The 26,434-nt window shown below is 42.7% G+C and overlaps 1 protein-coding gene across 1 annotated transcript; it reads left to right on the forward strand.

Moving 5' to 3' along the window:
* Nucleotides 1–1,583: 1,583 nt before the first annotated feature.
* On the forward strand, nt 1,584–14,888 carry LOC137164744 (killer cell lectin-like receptor subfamily B member 1B allele B). The gene is made up of 8 exons (XM_067565680.1): nt 1,584–1,702; nt 3,164–3,232; nt 6,059–6,148; nt 7,728–7,802; nt 9,881–9,955; nt 12,108–12,247; nt 13,962–14,083; nt 14,359–14,888. Exons 1-8 carry the CDS (start codon nt 1,612–1,614, stop codon nt 14,486–14,488), a joined length of 792 nt encoding a protein of 263 aa, XP_067421781.1. The 5' UTR covers nt 1,584–1,611; the 3' UTR covers nt 14,489–14,888.
* Nucleotides 14,889–26,434: the final 11,546 nt, after the last annotated feature.

The following is a 26,434-nucleotide window of genomic DNA, read 5'->3' on the forward strand; positions in this document are numbered from 1 at the left end:
CAAATCTGCATTTTCTGATGAAAAAAGAATTGTCAAAAAAATCTTGACCAGGTCTAAACCTCATGTCCTCTAGCCCACACTGGCTCCCCCAGACAAATGCCCTCCTCTTCTAATTTCCCCCAGAGAGATCTCCACCGGCCAAATTCATGCAAATACTGTAGTGCAATCTTCTTATCGTGAAAGTGCAATTTCCAAATGTAGATTTTTTTGTTATATAACTGCACTCAAAAGAAAACAATGTAAATCTTTAGAGCCTACAAGTCCACTCAGTTCTACTTCTTGTTCAGCCAATCACAAAGACAAACAAGTTTGTTTACACTTATGGGAGATAATGCTGCCCACTTCTTATTTATGATGTCACCTGAAAGTGAGAACAGGCATTCACATGGCACTGTTGTAGCCAGCTTTGCAAGGTATTTATATGCCAGATATGCTAAACCTTTGCATGTCCCTTCATGCTTCAGCCACCAATCTAGAGGACATGCTTCCATCCTAATGATGCTCGTAAAAAATTATGCATTAATTAAACTTGTAACTGAACTTCTTGGAGGAGAGTTGTATGTCTCCTGTTCTGTGGTTTTACTCCTATTCTACCATATATTTCACGTTAATGACGGATGATGACCCAACACATTTTGTTCAATTTAAGAACACTTTCACTGCAGATTGGACAAAATACAAAGACGGTACCAATGTGAGATTTCTAAAGATAGCTACAACACTTGACCCAAGGTTTAAGAATCTGAAGTGCCTTCCAAAATCTGAGAGGGACAAGGTTGGAACATGCCGTCAGAAGACTTAAAAGAGGAATACTCTGATGCAGAAACTACAGAACCCAAACCACCAAAAAAGAAAATCAACCTTCTGTTGTTGGCATCTGATTCAGATGTTGAAAATGAATGTATGTCAGTCTGCACTGCTTTGGATCGTTATCGAGCAGAACCCATCATCAGAATTGAAGCATGTCCTCTGGAATGGAAGCTGAAGCATGAAGGGGCATATGAATGTTTAGCATATCTGGTACATAAATATCTTGCAGTGTTTGCTACAACAAGTGAACGCCTGTGTCATGCGAACGCCTGTCCTCATTTTCAGGTGACATTGTAAATAAGAATTGGGCAGAACTATCTCCTGTAAATGTAAACAAAGTTGTTTGTCTTAGCGATTGTCTGAACAAGAAGTAGGACTGAATGGACTTGTAGACTCTATCCGCGTATCTGAGAACTAGACTGATTTCTTGATAGGTGACATCATCTAATGCACCTGTTAAAGGGGCTACAAAGGGGCAAAGGCCCCTGAACCATCACTCCCAAGTGTTCTCCAATTCATGTAATACGTTTCCCCCTAACTCAATCAAAGGGGCTTGGGAACCAAAGGTGGCTAATGTCATCCCACACCCTGTGATTTACCACCACAAAAAGTCAATAGCATGATAGAATTCCTCTTTTGCTACTAAAGTGGTCAAATGACACAGCAGAAAGGGGCTGGAACTTTGTTCTTGAGAACAAGAAAAGAGGGTAGTTTTAAATAAGGAAGCTTTGAGCCATCCCCAGACCACAGTCAAATTCTGAGAGAGACACAGAAACACAGCAAAAGGGAAGGAAGGAGAAGATGTCAGAAAATATCACTTATGCTGTCTTGAATCTGTCCATGGTAGCTGGACCTAGTCAGAGGCTGGTGAAGAGCAAAGATACCGAGGCAGGTAGGTCATTGCTTTTTGTGCTGTGCTTTGCACTGCAATTGGCCACCCCACACTCACAGTTGGGTCACCATGAGTGTTATGGAGCTCTACAGACCCTGTGGGGGCAATGATGGAAAAAAGGAAGGAAGGAAGCTCCTGGGCCCTGTGGGTGGAGAGAGGTCAGGTCAGGTCAGGTCTGGTCTGGTCTGGTCTCTCCTCTCTCTATACCTTAATTTAACCTGGTGCAGCTCTGCTTATAGATAACACCTCCCTCTCCTTGATGTCTATGTCTTCACTGCCAAAAATGTATTTTTATAATGAGACAGCTAACTTGAGTTCTGTAACTGTAAAAACACACTTCTCCCTCTTGGTTTCCCTTTCTTTTTCCAGAGAATCACAGGTATGGAAAATACCTGTATGGTCACATTAATCCCTAGTCCTATCAATCCTCTTAACCCAGTTAATTCATTGCTATATTGAGGCCAACCTTGTGGCCTATAGTGCACTTCTATCCCATGTAAGTGATGAATTTTGCCTGGTGACAAGAGTGAGGGACTATCACTTCCATGCTCTGCTACATGATGGATCTGAATATGCAGCCAAAAACTGCGTGGGCTTCTTATAAACTGCAATAGCACACTCCTGATTCCCAGTTTTCTCTCTCCACTTGTATCTGTGTTACCTCAAACACTCCCCTACCCGCCCCTCCAAATACTAGTTGCTTTTGTTTATTCAAGATGAATTTTTTTGTTTTAGTTTGTGCATATATTAGTAATCTCTGTAAATTCTTTTCTCTCTGTATTCTCTCTGGTAACCGCTGCCAAATTTAGTATAATATGCAAACTTAGGGCCTGATTCTCCAGTGCCCTGCTTCTCATTTAGTCACTTATAGCAATGCAGAGTGGGTGTAAAATGCTACCAGAAGAATTGTTGTGTTTTACATCCAATTTGCCCTGATGTGACTGATAACACAAGAGGAAGGATAATGGGGAATTGGATCCATCATTAACTAGCAAATGATGCTGGTTAACTCCAATCACCAGTAATGAATGTATTCTTAGTAAGATCAAAACTAATGCTACCATCTGTAGTACCACACTAGACACCACCTTCCAATTTTCCAGGCACACAGAACAAATCAACACTTTTAGTCTGAATTATGTTTATTGTTATTTTAAGCTAAAATAAATATGAAAAAGTAGTCTCAATCAGACAGCAATATATTGTGTGTGCGCGCGCGCATGCACCTACATGTGTCTCCTCTGTTGCGCTCTGCACTGAGCAGAACATAAAATGGATGTTGCAGAGTCCTTAAGAGAGCTGAATGTGCAAGATACAGAAAACAGCATCATAACTGTGACTTTGCTAAATGCATCTCAAATATGTGACCATTGTTTGTTGCTGTCTTTGATTCCTTACTTAGTTTTCATTCCACTTTGTTTTCTTCTTCTCTCTTCTGTATTACTTATTTGCTGTTTTTAGATCCTGTGTATGCAGAAGTGAAAGCGAAATCCCTCGACACAAATAGCCTGGATAGTTGTACAACAGGTGGTGAGTCTTCAGGGTGTTTCTAAAGTGAACAGTATGCAAGCAAGGAGGAGGGAGGGGGCAGCTGCGCTGATTTTTTCCCAGAATGCCCTGCTACAGACACAGCAGTGTAGCAGACAGGAGTGGATACACATTTGACTTAGCTGCAGTTAGGAAGCAGAAAAGCTGCGGCATAGACTAAACTCTACCATGTTGTTGTAACTGATCTCATCTGAGGGTATCCCAAATGGCTAGAAAAATTCAGTTGTACTTGCAGTGTAGACAGGGCTTTAGGCAGTTCCATACACCTGTTAGAGGCACCGATGTGCTGACAGAAGCACTCAAATAGGTATCGTCAGTGGGGTTACACAGGTGCAATTAAAGATAGAATCTGACACTGTAGTTGGAATTTAGTTATCAGTTCTTTGGCTGATGCACAAGGAAGAATAGGCTGCAGCGCCCCTTCTCTGAGCTGTGCTAATTCTTCATGGCAAGCAGGAGAAAACACAGGAGATTTTTATTTTAGTCAGTGAAGTCCTTACACATCCCTCTGCATGCGCATACAAAGCAGGTCTGTCGACTTGCTGAGTAAAAACGTATCGTGTTTTCAGAGTGGAATTACTCAGTGACTGAACTTCCTTGGGTGGTAAATCGCATGTAACCCCCTTCTATTTCTGGGTTACTTGGGAGCCGGCAACACTCACCGGTGTGCAAGGGCGCCTAAGGTTGTTAACAACAAAGGAGATCCTGCGTATCCCAGTGATGATGAAGGATAGGTGGGAATCCTCCATCCAGCCCTCTGCTGCAGTCCCTTTACTTTAAAAGGAATGTAAAATTGGCGGTGCCGCCACCTGGCTGGCCCCTGCACATGCTCATTAGCGGCCTTGGGAGCTTCCAGGACTAAACCTAGTCTGATAATAATAATAATAATCTGAGACATAGTCTAATTTAACAATTGCAATTATGCAAACTAAACATCCAATATACTTACATTAGCGTTAACACACCTTTACTTAACGAATGAAGGAAATATGGCATCACAGTCTGAAATCAAACATCACGACTATGTTAAATCCACAGGGGCAGTTGAATAAATCAATTAATAAATACAGTATACAGTAATAAATGAAACTTGTCTAACTGGCGTCTGCACTGCCACTATTTACACCCCCTCCGGAGTGTGCACTGCCCTAGGGTTCAGAGCCTGACCCCTGGCTGGCGTGGGCGCGTTGCAGATCTGGAGAAGCAGACAGCACTCTGTGGGTCAGGGCACCAGGTCAGCCCAGGTATCAAGCTGGAGGTTTGGAGCTGGCCCAACCCAATGTCTGCAGTCCTGGCCCCGTTTGAAGGGACTCTCTCTCTGCCTCTTCTCAGGCCTGATCAAAGTCTCTCTGCAGTGCCCCTTCCTTTACATGCCCTGCCCCAAACAACAGAGGGGGGGACACTCACCCCACTCTCACTGCAGGCCCACCTCAGTCGGCTCCAGGCTCAGTCCCTGCCCTGGCCTGGGCAATGCCACCAACCTCCGATGCTCCCTGCTCTCAGACTCCAGCAGGCTCCCGGCAGCAGCTTTGGGACCCCAGCAGCAGGCAGCAGCGTCCAGCCTTGGCTGCGCTCCACCCCAGCACCAAAATGGAGTTCCCCACATGCTTTTCTCTGACTCCCTGGAAGGGGAAGAGTCTCTCTCCTTTTTGCCCAAGGCATCCCGGGAGTTGTAGTCTCCCAGGATCTTCCCAACTGTAAACTCCCAATTAAGTCCCAAGGCCCCTGAAGTACAGGTGCCCACACTCACACTGTCTCCTGAGATATCCTCAGACTTCCTGCTACTGGCTGGGTGAGGAATACCTACGTACAAGAGCCTGTCAGCATTTTGGTACTTTTACATTCGGTTGAAACTAAGAAATGCAGATCTGACTGGGTGTGAGAATAGGAAGGAAGCAAGTTAACCAGACCTTTAACCACACATCACGAGAGGCCAGAGTTTGGGTTTGAACTAGGAAAAAGATTCAACATGGCTTTTCTCTGGGCTAACCCAGCTTACTTTATAGAACTATAGATAACATAGTGAATAACCTCAAATTGTTCTTCAGGCCCCATCAATCAAGAAATAAATGTAATTACCAAAGACACAGGTCAGCCTGTACCAGATGAGCAAATATTCCAGAAAGGGGCTGAAGTAGGAGGAAATGGAGAGACCTTTAATTCAGTGTCTGATGAGCTCATGGGGCCATTGAACCCTGGTCTCCCTTGAAATCTCAACTGGTTCTAAGTAATCCATTTCCCTGGCTGATCTATAGTGCATGGTTAGTACCCACCGAGTTTTTAGGGCTAATGAATATTTTATGGGTCTCCTTGAAATGAAAGAAATCACATAATCGGACAGTCACAGAAAGTAAGAGGAGAAGATAAGAGAGAAAGACAGCCATTTCCACTGCAAAATGTACTATGTTGGGGCATTGTCATGGTATTAGTCCTTTTTTGTTATAACACCATTTGGTCTTGCTCTTGGATTTCCACGGGGAGATGGTTCTATCTAGAGCTTAGCATTCCCCTCAGCAACTGCTATTGAGCAGTGAAAAGAACAACCAGCCAATGGTGGAGTGGGTCCAGAAGGTGCAGCACTGACAGAAAGAGAGGTCTACCTGAGATGGAAGATCTCTCTCACTTGAGTCCACATTATATCACAAATGGGGAACTTCTGTGCTGGGGGTTTGGCATGACTTGACAAGTTTTTATCAAACTGCTGAACTCAGAGAGAAGAAGGAAGAGGAACATTTTTTTTAGCAGCAGATTAGGAAGAAGAGTTTCTTTCCTAGTTGTTCCTCCCTTGGATTTTCTTTCTGTCTGCAGATCAGAGGTGGTGCACCAGAGGCCGTGTGCTTGCACTGACAGCTGTGACTGGCCTTCTCCTGGTAATAGGAGTGACACTTGTACTTGTATGTAAGTTCTGCTTAAAATGTCACAAACACTTTGATTTGTGATTTCACCTTGGCTTATGTTTGCTATTTGTGATTCTCCAGCTGCTACCTGAGATGTGAATTTATGACCCCCAAACCCCAATAGCTCTACTGGTTTTAAGTTTGAGGAGAATCCTCATCAGCTAGAAGTGTGAGTGAAAAGGTGTCTTTCAAAAAGTTGAGCCCCATGAACTTTTATAATTAAAAGTACCAAACAAAAAACCAAACCCAATTGTTCAAAACTGATAACTGGGAGAAACAACAAAGAACACACAGCATTGTGCCCCATCGACATCTGGCCAAGCAGTTCTTAATGGACTACTGCAGGCAACTTAACATAAAGCAGCTCTCAAACTGCTCTATGCTACACAAGGGAGAGATTCAGCCCCTGATCAAGCTAAAGATCTAGGAAAGCACAAAAGAAGCTTAGGACTTGTCTAAATGGAGAGTAAGTGCATGACCAGCTGGAGTGTAAATCTACTGCACACTCGAATGCCTGTGTAGACCCTGCTGCACTTTGACATGTAGCTGTTTGACACGAGAGTACCTCAAAGAGCACCAGGGAGGCACTAGAGAACTTTCAGTGTGCAGCAGCAGGGTTCACATGACCAGTTAGTGCGTAGCACACTAGTGCACTGTAAATTTACACCCCAGCTTGCCATGCACTAACTTTCTAGCTAGACAGGCCCCCAAAGTCACATTTGCCCCCTTTCCATAACCTGTGTTCAGTAAAAAGCGTCTCTTCTTTCCTCCTAAATCCTCTTCCTTCATCACTGTTTCTTTATATATTCCTTTTGCATATAAGCTAAAATTGTGGAGCTTCTGAAATATGTAATACTATATAAATATTAGAGACCTCCCCAGAGGCCTGGTTTGGAGGCCTGGATCTCATGACTGCAGATACACAGATATTTACTGCTGAAAACGATCCTTAAAATGTTAAAGTGAGTCCCATAAGTGAAAGCCCCATGATGTTTTCAGTTTACCAAGAGACACCTGAACCACAAGCACACTGCAATTACCAGGGCTGACCAAAGAGGTAATTCAGTGGCATTTACCATTTGTTTTCATGACGTCTGTTTAATAAATCAGTAGAAGTGTCTCATTCTGGTTTGGGAACAGCTGAAAGGGGGCTCAGATCCCAGCTGTGGATGGGGTTGTAGTGCTGGAGTAGCTGACTCGGGTTGTGGCTGAGAGGAGCAGACAGTGCTCAGCCGACTGGTAAAACACACACCCTTGGGGCCGGATTGTCAAAAGAGCTCAGGATCAGATTTGAATGAGCTCATCATGTATAACTGGGATCAGATTTTCAAGAGCTCAGTACCCAACATGCACCCAACCTCTGAACTCTTTTGAAAATTCGGCTACTTGTTTTGATGCCTAAATGGGAGCTGAACTCTTCTGAAAATTTGGCAAATCATGCCTTACTCTGGTTTTTGGGACAAGGGGATGCAATCGGCACCCCATTCAGATTCTCTCTAACTGCACTTGCCCTCTGTGAGCCCAAGAGATCCCTTATAACATTCAGCAAAATGGTCAGCCTTTGAAAACATTATTTCCAGGTCTCACAACCACACAGGAACCAGCTGAGCTACAAATGTCCTCCACAACCACCAGAAACACCAGCCACAAATCAGGTAATTATGTGACATTAATAATCCAGTTTTTAGGTTCAGGTTCAGGGTAAAAAATATGCTCCTAGTTAACATGAAACTCTTCCTAGTAAAAAGTATTTGTGGAAGATTTGTATGTACTTGAGGTAGAATGAGCACGCTCTGCTGGCTTACATGGGAAGCTCTTTCTGTCTAATAGGGCTCAAGTGTTCCATTGTCTCTAAAGCTGATGAGTGCCTCTTCTGTATTATTGTTGCAGGGATTTGTGATCTAGTTTGCTCTCCTGACACGAGTGAGTCTGTGGCTGATATAGACATGTAAATGTGGGTGTATATATATAACATCCAATTAGCATTACAGTACAATGACACTAATGTTAGGACTGAGGAGGCACTTTCAGTTTAAATCCTTATATTCAGAAACAGAACTTTTGGCATTTTGGATTGGTATTTCTCATGATTGTTCCCAGGTCTGAATTTCATTTCTTTACGGCAAGTTCAGAAAAATTATTTTGCCATTTTGAGAGTTCTGAACATAGGAGTGAACAGCTGTTTTCAGTGCTTTTGACACTTTCCAGATCTGCATTTGCTGTAGAATTTCTCAAACAATTTATTTCTAAAAATTCACACTCACCCTCAGTTTTCTCCCCAGTGAGGGCAGGGGGCCGTTAGCACAACTGAGCTAGAGAGAACAAAATAGCCAAAATCTGGAAATTGCCTAAGGTGAAATCCTTGACCTAATGAAGTCAGACTACTACCACTGACTTCAGGATCAGGATTTCATCCCTGAGTGCCCATGTCCAACAGTGGCAAATCTGACATTTAAAAAGATCATGAATTCTTTACTTTCAATGACACCTAACTGGAAAAACGACACCACAAAGCGCTGGTGCAGTGAAGACAATGAAGATGGAGGAATCAGAGCATGGTTCTTGTCCTGGGCCTTGGCTGGGTGAACAAAGAGTGCACCCTCTAAAGATAAAGCATACACTTGTTGTTTAATATAACTGAGATCTCTCTATCAGTCCAGCCCTGGCCCTCTGCCACGCCTACATGGACTGGTTCTGGGCCCCCGCAAAGCCGACACAACCTGTCCCCCACAGCGCCAACATGGCCCGGCCGGCCCCTGTGGTACAGCACTGCCACACCGGCCTACGCCACACCCCAGCCCACCTTGCTTCCCATCTGGCCAATGGCTAGCCCGTCCCCACTGCCGGCCGCATACGTCCCAGATCCCCCCACCTGCTTCAGCAGAGAGGGCCTCTGCTGCCAGGCCCATGTGAGTGGGATACAGCAGAAGGGGGCAGAGCCACACCTGGCTGTCAGGGAAGGCTAAGCCTTCCTGGGCCTTACACACCCAGTGCCCATGACTGTGGTGGCTCTACATCGAGGTAACTTAGGTCTACTCCATTTTGTAGTGTAGACTTGCTCTAATATACACAGGCTGGGGCCTAAGGGAATTCAGTGAGAGCTGGGTATGTGACGCCCTTAGCTCCCGTTGAGATCTCAGCCATCTGCCTACCAACTGATATAGCTTGTTCCCCTTCCTGTATGGGAACAGTTATAATAGTAATAAGCACCTTTATATCAGTTTTACTGCATCCATATTAGGTGGGCTGTATCCCTTTAATTTTACTAGCCTAGTTTAAATGGTCTAGCTCTTGGATGTAGACCAACTCTTAGTTACTAAAATTTGCACAAGGAACCCGATACTCGCTCCTGATGTTTAGGAGCTACTATGTAACCAGGTAACCAACGTTTTTTGTCCCGCTGTGTACTGGGATGTCTACGCACAATATCTAGCAAAGAATGGAAATGTGCCCCCTCTCTATGATACACTTCTCTCTGCATGCTCAGAATAGCTTATGGGACTCACCGAACCTCTGAACTCTTTTGAAAATTTGGCTACTTGTTTTGATGCCTAAATGGGAGCTGAACTCTTCTGAAAATTTGGCAAATCATGCCTTACTCTGGTTTTTGGGACAAGGGGATGCAATCGGCACCCCATTCAGATTCTCTCTAACTGCACTTGCCCTCTGTGAGCCCAAGAGATCCCTTATAACATTCAGCAAAATGGTCAGCCTTTGAAAACATTATTTCCAGGTCTCACAACCACACAGGAACCAGCTGAGCTACAAATGTCCTCCACAACCACCAGAAACACCAGCCACAAATCAGGTAATTATGTGACATTAATAATCCAGTTTTTAGGTTCAGGTTCAGGGTAAAAAATATGCTCCTAGTTAACATGAAACTCTTCCTAGTAAAAAGTATTTGTGGAAGATTTGTATGTACTTGAGGTAGAATGAGCACGCTCTGCTGGCTTACATGGGAAGCTCTTTCTGTCTAATAGGGCTCAAGTGTTCCATTGTCTCTAAAGCTGATGAGTGCCTCTTCTGTATTATTGTTGCAGGGATTTGTGATCTAGTTGCTCTCCTCACACAAGTGAGTCTGTGGCTGATATAGACACGTAAATGTGGGTGTATATATATAACATCCAATTAGCATTACAGTACAATGACACTAATGTTAGGACTGAGGAGGCACTTTCAGTTTAAATCCTTATATTCAGAAACAGAACTTTTGGCATTTTGGATTGGTATTTCTCATGATTGTTCCCAGGTCTGAATTTCATTTCTTTACGGCAAGTTCAGAAAAATTATTTTGCCATTTTGAGAGTTCTGAACATAGGAGTGAACAGCTGTTTTCAGTGCTTTTGACACTTTCCAGATCTGCATTTGCTGTTCAATTTCTCAAACAATTTATTTCTAAAAATTCACACTCACCCTCAGTTTTCTCCCCAGTGAGGGCAGGGGGCCGTTAGCACAACTGAGCTAGAGAGAACAAAATAGCCAAAATCTGGAAATTGCCTAAGGTGAAATCCTTGACCTAATGAAGTCAGACTACTACCACTGACTTCAGGATCAGGATTTCATCCCTGAGTGCCCATGTCCAACAGTGGCAAATCTGACATTTAAAAAGATCATGAATTCTTTACTTTCAATAACACCTAACTGGAAAAACGACACCACAAAGCGCTGGTGCGGTGAAGATAATGAAGATGGAGGAATCAGAGCATGGCTCTTGTCCTGGGCCTTGGCTGGGTGAACTAAGAGTGCACCCTCTAAAGATAAAGCATACACTTGTTGTTTAATATAACTGAGATCTCTCTATCAGTCCAGCCCTGGCCCTCTGCCACGCCTACATGGACTGGTTCTGGGCCCCCGCAAAGCCGACACAACCTGTCCCCCACAGCGCCAACATGGCCCGGCCGGCCCCTGTGGTACAGCACTGCCACACCGGCCTACGCCACACCCCAGCCACCCTTCTTCCCGGCTGGCCAATGGCTAGCCCGTCCCCACTGCCGGCCGCATACGCCCCAGATCCCCCCCACCTGCTTCAGCAAAGAGGGCCTCTGCTGCCAGGCCCATGTGAGTGGGATACAGCAGAAGAGGGCAGAGCCACACCTGGCTGTCAGGGAACGCTAAGCCAGTGCCCGTGACTGTGGTGGCTCTACATCAAGGTAACTTAGGTCTACTTCAGTTTGTAGTGTAGACTTGCTCTAATATACAAAGGCTGGGGCCTAAGGGAATTCAGTGAGAGCTGGGTATGTGACGCCCTTAGCTCCCGTTGAGATCTCAGCCATCTGCCTACCAACTGATATAGCTTGTTCCCCTTCCTGTATGGGAACAGTTATAATAGTAATAAGCACCTTTATATCAGTTTTACTGCATCCGTATTAGGTGGGCTGTATCCCTTTAATTTTACTAGCCTAGTTTAAATGGTCTAGTTCTTGGATGTAGACCAACTCTTAGTTACTAAAATTTGCACAAGCAACCAGATACTCGCTCCTGATGTTTAGGAGCTACTATGTAACCAGGTAACCAACGTTTTTTGTCCCGCTGTGTACTGGGATGTCTACGCACAATATCTAGCAAAGAATGGAAATGTGCCCCCTCTCTACGATACACTTCTCTCTGCATGCTCAGAATAGCCATGTGTGTCAAATGACTTGAACGTTTAGAAAGGCTGTTACTAAACTCATCTTATTTCCCTCCCTCCTGAGCTACAGCCAAAAGAATGTGCTGAGAAGCAGCTGGAGCCAAAAGCCAGTTAAATTCATCTGTGATTCTGCGTCTCTTTGGTTCATCCTCAGAGACTTCTCTGCTGGTATTAGCCACATTTAGCTGTGGGGAGCCCTGGAATGGGGCACGTAGGCAGTTTTCTGACTAACAAGTTCTCATTTGTGTGAGACTGTTCTCTGAAGCAAAGTTTTCTTCATTTTTGTTTAATATGGTTTATTTTCCTTTCCTGATCTCCCTGGCTGCAGGCTGCCCTCCAGGGTGGAAGCAGCACGAGAAGAATTGCTACTTCTTTTCTCAAACTGAGAACAAGGACTGGAACTCCAGCAGGAAGGAATGTGCTAAAAATGATTCAGACCTAGTAATCATCAACAACAGGGAAGAATGGGTGAGATCTCATTTATTAGACACCCTGGCAAGGGCCACCCCTCCATTATGGGACATTTTAATGTCACTGGTTATCTGTAATTCACTCCCAGATGCATTAATTAAGTGACTCTGGGTGGAGATAAAGATCCATACAGAAAGAGAGACTTCCTAAAGACTGAAAAATAACTATATTACCATACATTACCAGCCCCCTTCAAGAGAAATCAATCCATGGTGATAATTGGTGGTGCTATATTTTGTGAATAAGTTTGTCAGTTTTTGTGACTGATCTGAATAATTTGTGAACTGATCTGAATAATCTTAATTAGTCATCACATAGGCCATGGGGAAATTTTTCAGCCTCTGCCTCCATCATGATCTGTTCATTTCCACCAGACCCTGTTAATGGATGTGGGTATCTAAGGATATGTGTACATTGCAAAAAAATATTAGAGTTTTGACCTGGAGATTGCCATTTACAAGCAGTTAATACTTTCAGTCCTCTCTGTTGGAGAGCAGATACACAGTGAAAGATATTATTAAGGAGGGAGAGAACTTGGGGAAGTTTAGGTGATTTTGCAGCCACTTTACTCTGGATCTTGTGGTTGAATCTCAGGAATAATCCAGACTGAAGCTCTTCTCCTGCAAAGTTACAGAAACAAGATGAGCAGGAGATGAGCCTTAGTCAGTTCTTAATTTGTAATGAAACAGGTGAAGGGACTCAAGCAATAAGGTGCTGGGGCTCAAGCAATTTTTTTACATTCATAACTGATGCAGTGAGCCCAGAGGAGTCAGGGCTATGAACTGCTAACTCTAGAAGTGCTGGGGTTTAGCCCTGGCACAGATTAAGCACTGTCTTTAGTACTGTTGCATTTAGTAATTCCTCAGCATCCCCCTCAATGCTGAATTCACTTTCACACCCCTGCACTGTACCACTGTGGATTTTAAAGAGGTCTAAGTATGATGTGCCTAGCTCCCACTGAAAGTTGGTGGGTATGGAAGCAGTATTTACACCAGCAGCCAGGGGGACACATGGCAGGCTTATTTACATTAGAGATTTCACTAGTCTGACTCCTATGATAAACCAAAAATGGCTGAAGCCCACAACTTTGGGGAGAGTGTCCAGCCTAGGTTTAAAACAAGTGTTGACTATTTCCTGGTTATTGGCAGTCAATTAATTCCAGGTCAAAACTCTGGTATAGATAATCCTTTAGTATAGGAGGGGTCAGCTTCAGGAACATGCATACCAATATCATGGCTCTGAATTCTATACTTAGATTTCACTAAACAAGTATCAGTGTAAACTCCTCAGGCACTGTAACAGCCTAACCATGGAGTTACAGACAATCTCCCTTGGGTACTCCAGACTATTTTGCCAGGCAGACAAGATTGCCTTAGTGATAGATGGCCCTTACAGCAAAAATCACAATGTTCAGGTTACTCCCAGTCCTAAAGGACCAGTCATTTACCCCAAGTCAATTGCCCTTTAAATCTTACACCAGAGACCATGCTTGTATCCAATCCTATGGGATCTGATGGGGCCGGTTCTGAAGGGAGGAATCCAGTCTCCTTGTCACAGAGCATACAGAGGCCCTTTCTGCAACCTCACCCCCATCTCCCATCCAACTCTCTCTCTGTTGGATGTTTCAGTCCCCCAGAACTGAATCAGGTGGGGCTGTCTCGGGTGAAAGGAACACTTTCTGGGTGTGTCACCAGTGTCACTTCTCTTCTAGGAATTTCTCAATACAACTTCAAGAGCAGAACAAGCAACGGTTTATTATTTCCTTGGCTTGACATATTTAGAAACCAAGAGAATATGGGAGTGGTACAACAATACAGAGCTCAATACCAACATGTAGGTTTATTTCCTTCTATCCTTGTAAATAACCATAATAAGCATCTGGAAACATATTTGTGCAGCCCTCAGAGCCAGTGCCAGAACCTGTCTAGGAAATACAGTAAAGCTAATGGGCTGGGGTCTCCTGTCAAGCAGTCTGCAGTCCCACTCAACAGGAAGCAGCTCAGCAGCAGGGCCCCTGGCCCCTGAGATTTGCACTGAGCTTTTTTGCATAAACCCAGGACAGAAATGGAACTAAATCTAAATTCTATTTACTTTCTTTCTCTGCTTAGATTTAATGTAACAACAGCTCCTGACACCTCTGACTATTTATGTGCTGTGCTTGGACGTGGTAAGGTTGAGACCGCACATTGTTCCAGATCTTCAACAACCAAATATATGTGTCAAAAGGCTGTGGCCTAGGAAAGGCACAGAAACCAGGAAAAGGCCACAGCGTGAAGCAAGGAACCAGCTAGGATTTCTACCTCTAGACATGCACACTCCTTCATATTCACAAACACAACCTGACACACACACACAAACAAACTTTCACACACTCACAAATATTGCTAAAAATTACGTTTCACAAACACTGCCACCCATGAACATAAACACACAAACACCTGCTCATCCCTGTGTGCAAGGATTGTCAAATATTTCAGCTTCTATTGATAAGATATAGAAATAGTGGCAACATCACATCTAAGGGGACTTTCCATTTTGGACAAATTAAAGACCTCACTTGATGACACTGCTGAGGGAACCCTGTATAGAGACCAAGTAATTGAATGGACTCAGAAGATGCACATGTATAACTTCTCCAATAACTGTAGACCGTGAAATTTCAGCTAAGATGGGCCTACTTATAAAATTAAACTACCAAATTAATAAGTGCATATTGCAGAATATGTGAAATGGTGGCTGGAGTCCCTTTTGAAAAGATGTGATTGTTTCTCATTGCAACACACCCATGCTGTCTTCCTATTCTCAAAGTATGTCTGGTATTTCATTCTCTTGTCTGGAACATTTTCCCTAATGAATTTATCCTCTGGGAGTAACTCATCTAAGCAGTAAACAGAAATGTGTTAAATGCAGGGCGTGCTAGACCTCCACGGCTCCAGACCTCTCACTAATGGCTGGATACCACTCCAGGTATTGCTCAATTTAATCACAACAACCCCAATACCCCTTTGTTTGAAGGGTGGAACACTGAAGCTAAAGAACAAATCTAGGTGGCTAGCACCTTTTCACTAATTAAAGCACATGGGTCTCTCCCTCTTGTATTGTTTTCTGGAATTCCTGTGTTTACTCATGTAAATTACCAAAATGCTTTGAAAAACATTGGATTCAAGAATATAAAAGAGAAGCAATGGAAATAAGCAAGCAGGCAAGCTTCAAGAGAAGAAGAATCACTCTTGACAAGAAACTGAGAAGAACTACCATCTTGCCCAGCTGCCTTCTGAGACCACGGATCCAGGATCTCGAGGGAAGCTGCTAAGAAACCATCACCGCCTCTTGCCTGCATTGGTGAGGATAATTGCTTTTGCAGCTAAAATATACTGGACTTTTGGTTTGGGGGCTCATTTTATATGTTTATAAGTATAGTAATTAAAGCCTTTCTGTCATTATCCGAGAGTCGTGTCAATTCCTGAGCACACTAATAGCAGATCCCAGTCTGTGAGTTAACATAACTTAACCTCCTGGAATAAAAGTGTTAAATGCCAGCACTGATTAACCTCTCACCTGTCTCCATTGTAATGAATGTGCTGCCAGCCAGATCTCACGCAGATGATGGTTATTCAATAGCACTGGTAGCCAGGACCAAGATGGACATTGAAATTAGTCACTGTAGGAACCCCAACTGGTAGATTCCAGTGGGCCTCTGCCCCGCTGTAGATTACCAGAAAGGAAACCATCCACATAGTGAAACTGAATGTAAAACCATCCATTGCTCTAGACTTGTCAGGGATGAGATATCCTCTACGGTGCTGGCCCAACAATGTTTTCAGTGCTGAGTGCAGCACAAATTATTAATTGTTTGGAAAATAAGAGCCATGACAATAGCTGACCAGGATCGGAGAGTTCTGGATGAAAAGGGGAGGGTGAGACACATGAAATCTGCCTACAGACATGGAGATTGTGGGGCGAGTGAATTCATCTAGTTCACCTGATGTAATAACTGAAGAAAGTCACAGAAGGAGTTGTTTTGTGCAATGAAATATGACAGCTGATATCAAGACTGGGCAGCGATGTGACCAATAAAAAGAAAGCTACAATGATACTGTCTTTAATTACATGACCACGCTCCATTTCCCCCAGGAACCCTCTCTCATTCATTATCCTGAATGGACAGGGTTGAGAGAATGAAGTAGCTTTTTCTTTTTTATATTTATTTTTATCCCCCTCATTAAGTGTGGGCAACCAGGCCTGCTTTACTGCACACCATCCAAACCCTGCACTGAATATGGAATTAATTTATTGTGGGGCTGTCATGTGGTCCTCATTCCTGCAGTTTTTGTGTGTCTGCTGACTAGTCATGAGTTTTTCTCCATCCACCCCTGTGAGACAGGGAAGTACTGTTATAACAGGTGTACACAAGTGGAAATGGGGCACAGAGAGATTAAAGAGAAATTTGCAAAAGTATCCATTAATGGTAAGTCTCCCCCTTATTATGCCACTACAGTTGAATATACCATATAATGGATATTTTCCACAATAACGTATGCATGATATCTATAAGCACAACTGTGCCCCTATGCGGCTACTGTTATACCAGGATAAAGGTGTTTTACACCAGTAGCACTAGTCCTGTCTGGAATACACACCAGGAAAAGCACACCCCTAAACAGAATAGTTACATCTGTACAAGAACTGAGTAGACCAGACTTAAGCATGGATGAGTTCATATGGGTCTTGGTGTTGATCCTCTTGTTGTATGCCTTCTCTGCATTACAAAGTAATCTTAGGGAAAGTTTTACAATTTATAGCAATATAGTTCTATAGGCACAGATATACTGCTATTACCACTTGTATGGACACTTTTTTAGTCCTGGTCTATAATAGAAGATTGGATGAGCAAAATTCACCTCTTTTCAGAAAACTGGACTACACTAAATTTTGTCTTCTATGGCTAAATCTCTCCACTTTATCCAGCATAGATTTCCCCCTTTACATAAGGACAGAAGCTCCCTGCAGGTAGTTCTCAACTGTGTGGACACTTGTATTTATACCAATATAAGCAGTCTTCCAGCTGCAATACTATAATGCAATATTCCCTTTGGAAACAGCTTGTCAGGTAGCATTTTGGAATTCTACTATGCAAGGTCACAGTGACTGAAGTCCACCTCACTTTTAAATGCCAAGTGTAGTCTTCACAGCTACTGCAGTCCTTGTTAACTGCTACCTTCTCACCGAAAGCATGGCTCCTCCTCACTCTCACTCTGGGTCTGTTGACTGGTCCAGGAAGGAAGTCCCAGTGCTGTGCAAAGGGAAAGGAGCTGAGGCCAGGAAGCACCTTATTCCTGGCCAGGAAGGTGCTTCCAAAATAATTCCTGTTTGAACTAGAACATATCTTTTAGGAAAACATGCAACCTGGATTTTAAAATTGCAACTATGACCCTTGGTAAGTTGTTCCAATGGTTAATTATCCTCACTATTAAAAAAATGTGCTTTATTTCCAGTCTGCATTTGTCTAGCTTCAACTTCCAACCACTGGATCTTGTAATATTTTTGTCAGCTAGATTGAAGAGCCCTCTATTATCAAATCTGTTACCCACATATGTACTGTGATGTCCTGTCCCTTAAAAGGGACCTTTAAAAGGTGCACCTCCCCTGTCCCCATCCTCACCGTAGGTCTGTGTCTACCTCCTTGTCTTCTGGCTCTAAATATAACAGGTACTTACAGACTCTGATCAAGTTACCCCTTCCCTGTGTAAAGCTGAACAAACTGAGTTCTTGAAGTCTGACACTGTAAGGCAGGTTTTCCAATCTTTTAATTATTCTTGCAGCTTTTCTCTGAACTCTCTTCAATTTATCAACATCTTCTTGAATTGTGGACACCAGAAGTGGACTCAGTATTCCAGTAAGGGTTACCTCAGTGCCAAGTACAGAGGGGAAAAATAACCTCTCTGTTCCTACTCCTGATTTCTCTATTTATAAACCTAAGTATCACATTAGCCCTTTTGACCACACTGGGAACTCATATTTATCTGCTTATCCAACATGACCACCAAGTCTTTTTTCAGAGTTACTGCTTCCCAAGATAGAGTGCTCCATCCTATAAGTATGGCCTACATTCTTTGTTCCTACATGTATACCTTTACATATTAAAATGTATATTATTTGCATTTGCGCAGTTTACCAAGTGATCCAGACCACTCTGTACCAGTGACCTGTCTGCTTTATTTTTTACCACTTCCCCAATCTTTGTGTCATTTGCAAATTTTATCAGTGATGATTTTGTTTTCTTCCAGGTCCCTGAAAAAAATGGCAAATAGCATAGAGACAAGAACCAATCCATGCAGGACTCCACCAGAACACCCCCACTCCAGGAAAATCTCCCATTACAATTACATTTTGAGACCAGTCAGTTAACCAGTTTTTAATCCACTTAATCTGTGTCATGTTAATGTAGTATCATTCTAGTTTTGAATCAAAATGCCATACATACAAAAGTGAAATGCCATACAAAAGTCTAAGTATATTACATCAACACTATTGCTTTCATGTTTCAACCAAACATGTAATCTCATAAACAAACAAACAAGAATCAAGTTAGTGTTACAGTATCTATGTTTCATAAATAGACTATAATCAGGCATTATTACATTTCACTCATGCAAATCGTCCCACATGGTTTCAGTAATATCAACTAGATAAAGTTTATGCTCATGTATGAGCAATTCCATTTCCTCTTGTTTATTATCCTGGCTTCTCGCATTAATGTATAGTCAGTTAGAGAATGTGCATCCTTTGGTGTCTTGATTAATTTTGTTCTCAACATCTTGAGTTTTTATGCTAAATGAGTGTTCATTTCTTTCCTCTTTTTAGCCTCCCCTTTTCTAACTCCTTTAATGTCCTCCTGACTACTCTAGCCAGCCTGTCTTCTAGAAGATTGGTTTTCACTCCACTGAGATGGAGGCCATCCAAACTGTCCCTCTCCCCACAGAAGATGGACCAATTTTCCAGAAAACTAAACTTACACCACTTACCTAACCAGAGGCACCCTTCCAGAATCTTCTGCTGTCTGTCTTTCTTTGCTCACAGGATAGGGATGACCTCCAAGAAGATTGGTTGGACATTATTTTTCTTCAGCACCCTTTCAAGTTCTCTGAAGTCATCTATAAGCTATGAGATATCCTGTGACGCATAATCATTAATTCAAACATCACCATCACCAGCGGATCCTTGCCTGTTAACTTCAAAAGCCTATCCAATCTTAGAGTGACATATTGTGTCTTGGATCCAGGAAGGCAGCTCACCATCCTCTTGTCCACCTGTCTCTTGCTTAATACTCTTTCCTTTCTTCCTACTATGGAAACCCCAACAAGGATCATTTGTCTTCTTTGGATTATTGGAGATATCTTTGTGGTGATGTTTGATTGTCTTGCAGGTTGGGCTGAGCAGCTATCCACAGGTCAGTCCCATGCACATCTCCATTCCATTTGATCAGCTGGATCTTCAGAGACATTTTATCCGGTTTCCACACTGAAGACCTGGTACTGAGAAGAAACTTCTATCTGTGCATTATTCTTCCTGGTCCTCTTCTCCCTGATGGTCACAGCCTGCCCATTCTCCACTGCCTGTAGCCATGTAGAATGCCACCTCATGTTCTTGCCTCTGGTGGTTACAAACTGCCAAGCCTCCTCCTCGGCTTCCTCTCTCTGAATCCTTGGTGGCCAGTTCCTTTTTTCTTTATACTGGGGTGATGATGTTTCCTTAATTTAGTTAATCGAGTACTCTTCCTCTCAGTGTCTGTACCTCTCTGTAACCCTTCCGTGCCTAGGGTAGCCACCTGAAAATGCCAAGGGCAGGGCAGGCTGTAAAAGGAGAGCAGATTCTCCCAACACTGGTGGGTGGCACTGAAGTCAGACTTCCCAACCAGCCACAAACTGTGCTTCTGATTCCCCAAACTGCTTATCAAGAAGCCAGTATATAAATACACACAGCCCCCTTTACTGCATTTCAGTCTCTAGCTCCCAATCAGCCGCTAGGTCCAGTAAACAGACCAGTTATTTAAACTCTATGCTCTTTACCAGAAAGGTTCTCCTGACCCCAAAGGGTCAGCCACAGCACCAGATCAATGTAAATTTGGATCCTAACCAAAATACCACGCTGCCAGCCAATCCGTTAGTAACTAAAACTAAAGGTTTATTGTAAAAAGAAAGAAACAGACTATAAGAGAAATGTTAAAGGATTAAAGCAATCAGATACATACAAATGATTTAAAAGTCCATATTTATCAGGTTTCCAGTAGAATAGTGGAGTTTCAGGCTTGTATAATCCCTCTGGTGTACATATAGTACCTGGATGGGATTCATTCCTTTGTTTCACAGCTTCAGTTGCAGATGACTTGATCCAGAGGTAGATAGGTGGCTGAAGCTGAACAGGATTGAAGACAAAATGGATATCGGGCAGCTGCCTTTTTATGTCCTCTGTCCCTTGCCATGCTGCTTGTGGAATTTCACAGGAACCAGAATGGAGTCCAAGGTCACATGAGCATGTCTTGGTGACTTATCAGGTATATCCCTGGCTTTTTCCTCTGGGCCCCTTGCACCTGGGAATTTCTTAATGGGCCATTAAGCAGGATTTTGTTCTGCAGCTATCCTGTCTGCGGTGTCACCCTGACACAGCACAATTTGAAATACAGATATCTCAACCATATCCATAACCTCCATTACACATGAACATAAACATCATCGTCTTACTCAGCACATTATAGCCTTTCTAACAGTACCTGACATGGCATATCTCACATGAATCACTATGATTTTGAGTATTGATGTTAAATAATATAATAAACCCCCACCCTCTCTCCCAATCCAGCTAGCGTGACACTGTCCTCCAAACCAAGAATCTTTTCTTCCATTTCTTCCATCACAGTAACCAACTTTAACCAACTTGCACTTCACAGACAAGAAGTCCCTTCTGGCTTCAGGAAGGAAAGAAAACATGGCACATTCACTGAAGGTAACAACCACTGTTCCGTCACTGGTCATGACAACATTTGTCCTGGAAGAGTACCTAGAACAAAACCCGCTCACATTCCCTCTCCAAATCCCCGCTAAAGCTTCCCTGTTTTCTGCACACGTTCTTGCTGATAGTTTGCAGTATGTTCTGATGCTGAATTTATTGCTGTGTACTGTATTTTTAAAATGAGATTTTCAAAGTGCTCAGGGTTGATCTACCTTTGCTCCCATTCACTGCAATGGGAGCAGATAGGCAAACACTGTTTTTGGTTTTGTTTTTAAAACCCTACCTAAATGGCTATCCAAGGAGTCAAGGATGTGATAAATGTGGTATATTCTGGATTACATATAGTAATCTCCTCCATGGACATGAATGTTCTGGGTATCTATTGCACATGAAATTTGTGCCTGGAGTTGGTTGTACTCCATGAGAGGGCAATTCTCCTGGTCTATTGGTGTATTTGAAGCTTACTTTTTCTTTCTTAGAAGTGATACAGCATTGTAACCTATGACTGGTAACCAGCAGGACTTCCTTCTCCTTTTTTTGATAATATAGTACAGTTTAGGAGCTGATCCTGTGAGATGCTGAAGCTCTTCAACTCCTCTGGGAGTCGCAGACTGTAAAGTCTGAGTTAAGAGGAAATACTGTTAGGGCAGACTGAACTCTAGATCTCCTGCCATTTCTAGTGTGGAAAGCCATCTGTTCAGGGAGCTGTTTTGTCTCTGAATATTGATTACAGTCCTGTTTTAAGTGTCATACTGGGCTTGGCAGAATTCAATTTTTATTTTTAATAATTTCAGTGGATAATATCAATACTATTTTTAAGCTTTGGTTATTTATTCAAATTTTCACATTTGCAGGAAATTATGGAGGTGGGATCAGACAATGTTTTTTCTAGCAGAGCTGTCAATACGTGATTTATGTAGCATTCATTACAACACACTCTATATACATTAAGATCGGACTCTAATAAATCCTCAAGCAGCATTTTTTCTTACTTTGCCCATCTGTAAATTTCTATTATTGATGAAAATATTTTTTCATTGGTTTGTGTGTCTACAGTGAAATCAACTTTTACCAACATTTACTGATAAAAATATAACCCTTCCAATATTAGTCATAACTAAGTGTTTTATTTGCTGCAACAGTAATTTGTTTGCACTCACTTAGCAAACCTTTGAACAGACACATGCAAATATGTATCTGAATTATGGAAAGTCAGAGATAGAATCCTTCTCCAAACTGCATCCTCAAGAACAGAGCTGGATCTTTCATGGTCAATGATTCACACAATTTTATTCTCTCTCTGAGAAATTGATGGAAAAAGTTTCAAATATTTCCTTGTCTCCAACCTCCCATTCCCAGGCAAAGTCTTCAAGAAATTAATGACAGCCAACCTCCAACAGCATGTGATATCTGCCAACATCTCGGATGTTTTGCATTCTGACTTTAAACCTTACACAGAATTGAGATGGTCTTTGTGGCACTAAAAGAGGTAACTTAATCTATAGATTATGTATTAATTTATGTATTACTTAAGAATTCCCAATTATCACTTTGAGAGTTGAGAAGTTCTTGTCCCAAGATCAGGCCCCGTATTATTCAAATTATTAGATAGTTGGGAACCTCGATGTGCACAGCTTCAACACTCACACTATAAGAGCACTTCTATGTTTACAAATAGTTTATTAATACATTTTGCACAGTTGCAAAAACCCCAACTCAGTAAGGTATATAGAGATACTACAGAATGTACATCTGCACATCCAAGGTGAACAGGAACAGTCAATATGGATTCACCAAGGGCAAGTCATGCCTGACCAACCTGATTACTTTCTATGAAGAGGTGACTGGCTCTGTGGATGTGGGGAAAGCGGTGGACGTGATATACCTTGACTTTAGCAAAGCTTTTGATACAGCCTCTTACAGTATTCTTATCAGCAAGTTAAAGAAGTATGGGTTGGATGAATGGACTATAAAATGGATAGAGAACTGGCTAGAGCATAGGGCTCAACAGGTAGTGATCAATGGCTCCATGTCTAGCTGGCAGCTGGTCACAAGCGGAGTGCCCCAGGGGTCGGTCCTGGGGCTGGTTTTGTTCAACATCTTTATTAATGACCTGGAGCAGGGGTGGCCAACCCGCGGCTCGCGAGCCGCATGCGGCTCTTTGCATGCGGCTCTTCGCTCTTTGCGGCTCTTTGAGACTGTAAGTGAAATTGACCAGCTGCCGACGAACTTGATGCATCAGGGTGAATTTTCGGTGGAGGGTAAGAGATGTGTGGCTCTTTGCAATAGCTACATCTATTTTCTGACTCTTCGTCTCTGACTGGTTGGCCACCCCTGATCTGGAGGATGGGGTAGATTGCACCCTCAGCAAGTTTGCAGATGACACTAAGTTAGGGGGAGTGGTAGATACCCTGGAAGGGACCTAGACAAATTAGAGGATTGGGCCAAAAGAAATCTGATGAGGTTCAACAAAGACAAATGCAGAGTCCTCCACTTAGGAAGGAAGAATCTCATGCACAGCGACAGACTGGGGACCGACGAGCTAGGCAGCAGTTCTGCAGAAAAGGACCTTGGGGTTACAATGGATGAGAAGCTGGATATGAGTCAGCAGTGTGCCCTGGTTGTCAAGAAGGCTAATAGCATATTGGGCTGCATTAGTAGGAGCATTGCCAGCAGGTCGAGGGAAGTAATTATTCCTCTCTATTCGGCATTGGTGAGGCCACATTTGGAGAATAGTGTCCAGTTTGGGGCCCCCCACTACAGAAAGGATGTGGAGAAGTTGGAGAGAGTCCAGCGGAGGGCATCAAAAATGATTAGAGGGCTGGAGCACAAGACTTATGAGGAGAGGCTGAGAGAACTAGCCTTGCTTAATCTGCAGAAGAGAAGAATGAGGGGGGATTTGATAGCAGCCTTTAACTACCTGAAAGGGGGTTCCAGGGAGGATGGAGCTAGGCTGTTCTCAGTGGTGGCAGATGACAGAACAAGGAGCAATGGTCTCAAGTTGCAGTTGGGGAGGTCTAGGTTGGACATTAGGAAAATGTTTTTCACTAGGAGGGTGGTGAAGCACTGGAATGGGTTACCTAGGAAGGTGGTGGACTCTCCATCTTTAGAGGTGTTTAAGCTGAGGCTTGACAAAGCCCTGGCTGGGATGATATAGTTGGGGTTGTCCTGCTTTGAACAGGGGTTGGACTAGATGACCTCCTGAGGTCCCTTCTAACCCTAATATTCTATGAGTCTATGATTCTATGATCTTCCTAATGTTGGCTTGACCTTCCCCTATCGGTTAGTATATCAATGATCTCAACATATTATCACCTACGTCAATTCATTACTATGGCCCTCTTGTGGTTAGGTATCTGCAGATGTAGCTCATGTACCTGTTATGTGTGTCGATTTATTGCCATTATACACTCGTGGTTGGATCATGTGCCTGTGGTCAGAAATTCCTCTTAAACACTCTATTTTCAGTTCCCCAGTACTTGGGGCTTTCTGTTGGACCATTTATCTGTTCAAAGTTTCTGTTCAAAGTCATAGGCCTCAAGCCTTATGCTAACTTGCTGAAGCTAACATCTTACAGGATACAGGCTTGTAGGTTCCTTTCATTACTGCTGAATATAATGGAAAGCATAGTAACCCCCTGGGGTACAGAGATGAGTTCCCATGGCACTGAATAGAGGCCATATCTGAATGCTCATTCAACTCAGCTCCATGACATCTCTGGACTAGATAACACAGCACTATAATTGTGCCATTTCAGTCCAGCAGCACCCAAAGAATGGTGATGGGCAACTGCTCTTGCTCCCCAAGGAGCCATTGCAAGTATATGCCAAATCCTGCAAGAGATCAGCTGCTAAATGAAGAGCATTTGGCTCAAACTCAAATTCACTTGAATTTTAGTCTGAAAGAATTCCTCCCTGCCAGTCTTACTTCTAAAAGTAGAAAAATGTTAAACTTAAGTCAATTCTAAATTTAGGCAGCTGATCAGAGTTAATTAAAGTTAAAATGCTGACCCCATTCAGTAGTGGCTTGTCCATAACAATGTCCTCATAAATACCTGATGACTAATTTAGCATTAGGCAAGAAGGTCAAAGTCTGTTGTTCAAAAAACAGTCTAAAAGGTCCATTCCATTCCACATGTTCCTGATTTGAACACCAACAAACCAAAAGCCTCCTATTTCATGATAGAGGAATTTATATTATTTGGACTCAAATTTGCAAGAAACAGTGACAGACATAGTTGATTCATTTCACAATAAAAGCATACCAGTTGCTGATGAGATTGAATCAATACTGAAATTCAAATATGTATTCCATTGACTTCATGGTACAGACCCTCACAAGGTGAAAAATATTGAGTAATCTGAAAAGGTGTAGATTCTCACATAAACCCACTGACTCATGAGAGTTTGGTTATGTCAGTTACTGTTTTGATTGAATCAAATCTGATGTGAACAGTGTGTTACCTTGGAAGAAGATAAAGAATGTCTGCTTGTGTTAATCAAGCTTGTAAAATGATATGGTCATAACAAAAATGTGCATATTTTTGTTTGTTTTTGTTTTACGATTTGCTGTAACTTAACCAGTTGTACCATAAAATTAATAGAGCTTCTGTCAAAATGTTAACTGACATAAACTCTGTTTTCTACTTTTTAATGGACATTACTCTTCACACCAACTGTTTTTCTTTTAGTATATCTTGCCCTTAGCCATGATTCGACTCATTCCAATCAGGTAGACATAAAAACAATCATAGAAGACTTTATTGTGACAATAGAAAAGATGTACGTGCTTATGGAGTATTGTGCACTGCCACACATTCACCCCAAAAGATGTCTGAGTCTGACCACTAACAGTACCATGCAACACATCTCATCCTGAAAAATCTGCAGGGCAGGTTTGGGATTGGTCTATTCACATAAATTCTCCCTGGCCGTCTACAGCGAGGTTCTGTACGGGATTAGGCAAATTAGACAGGAACATACAGTATGGGAATGATGGAATGATTTCCCCTCTGAACCTGAAAAGGAGGTTTTATTGATTCCATTTGGGAGTCTGCCACAGGTCAGATTTCCTTAGCACGTTTGTTACATCAGCTGCTTATTGGCACAATCCTACTTAACCTAGATCTTCCAGACAGGTCTCCCTTATATATGGAGTCCAGTGTGACATCTATTT

Source organism: Emydura macquarii, unplaced genomic scaffold (assembly GCF_026122565.2).
Source record: "Emydura macquarii macquarii isolate MOO-44397 ecotype Brisbane River unplaced genomic scaffold, CSIRO-AGI_Emac_v2 contig_2694, whole genome shotgun sequence".
NCBI lineage: Eukaryota > Metazoa > Chordata > Testudines > Chelidae > Emydura > Emydura macquarii.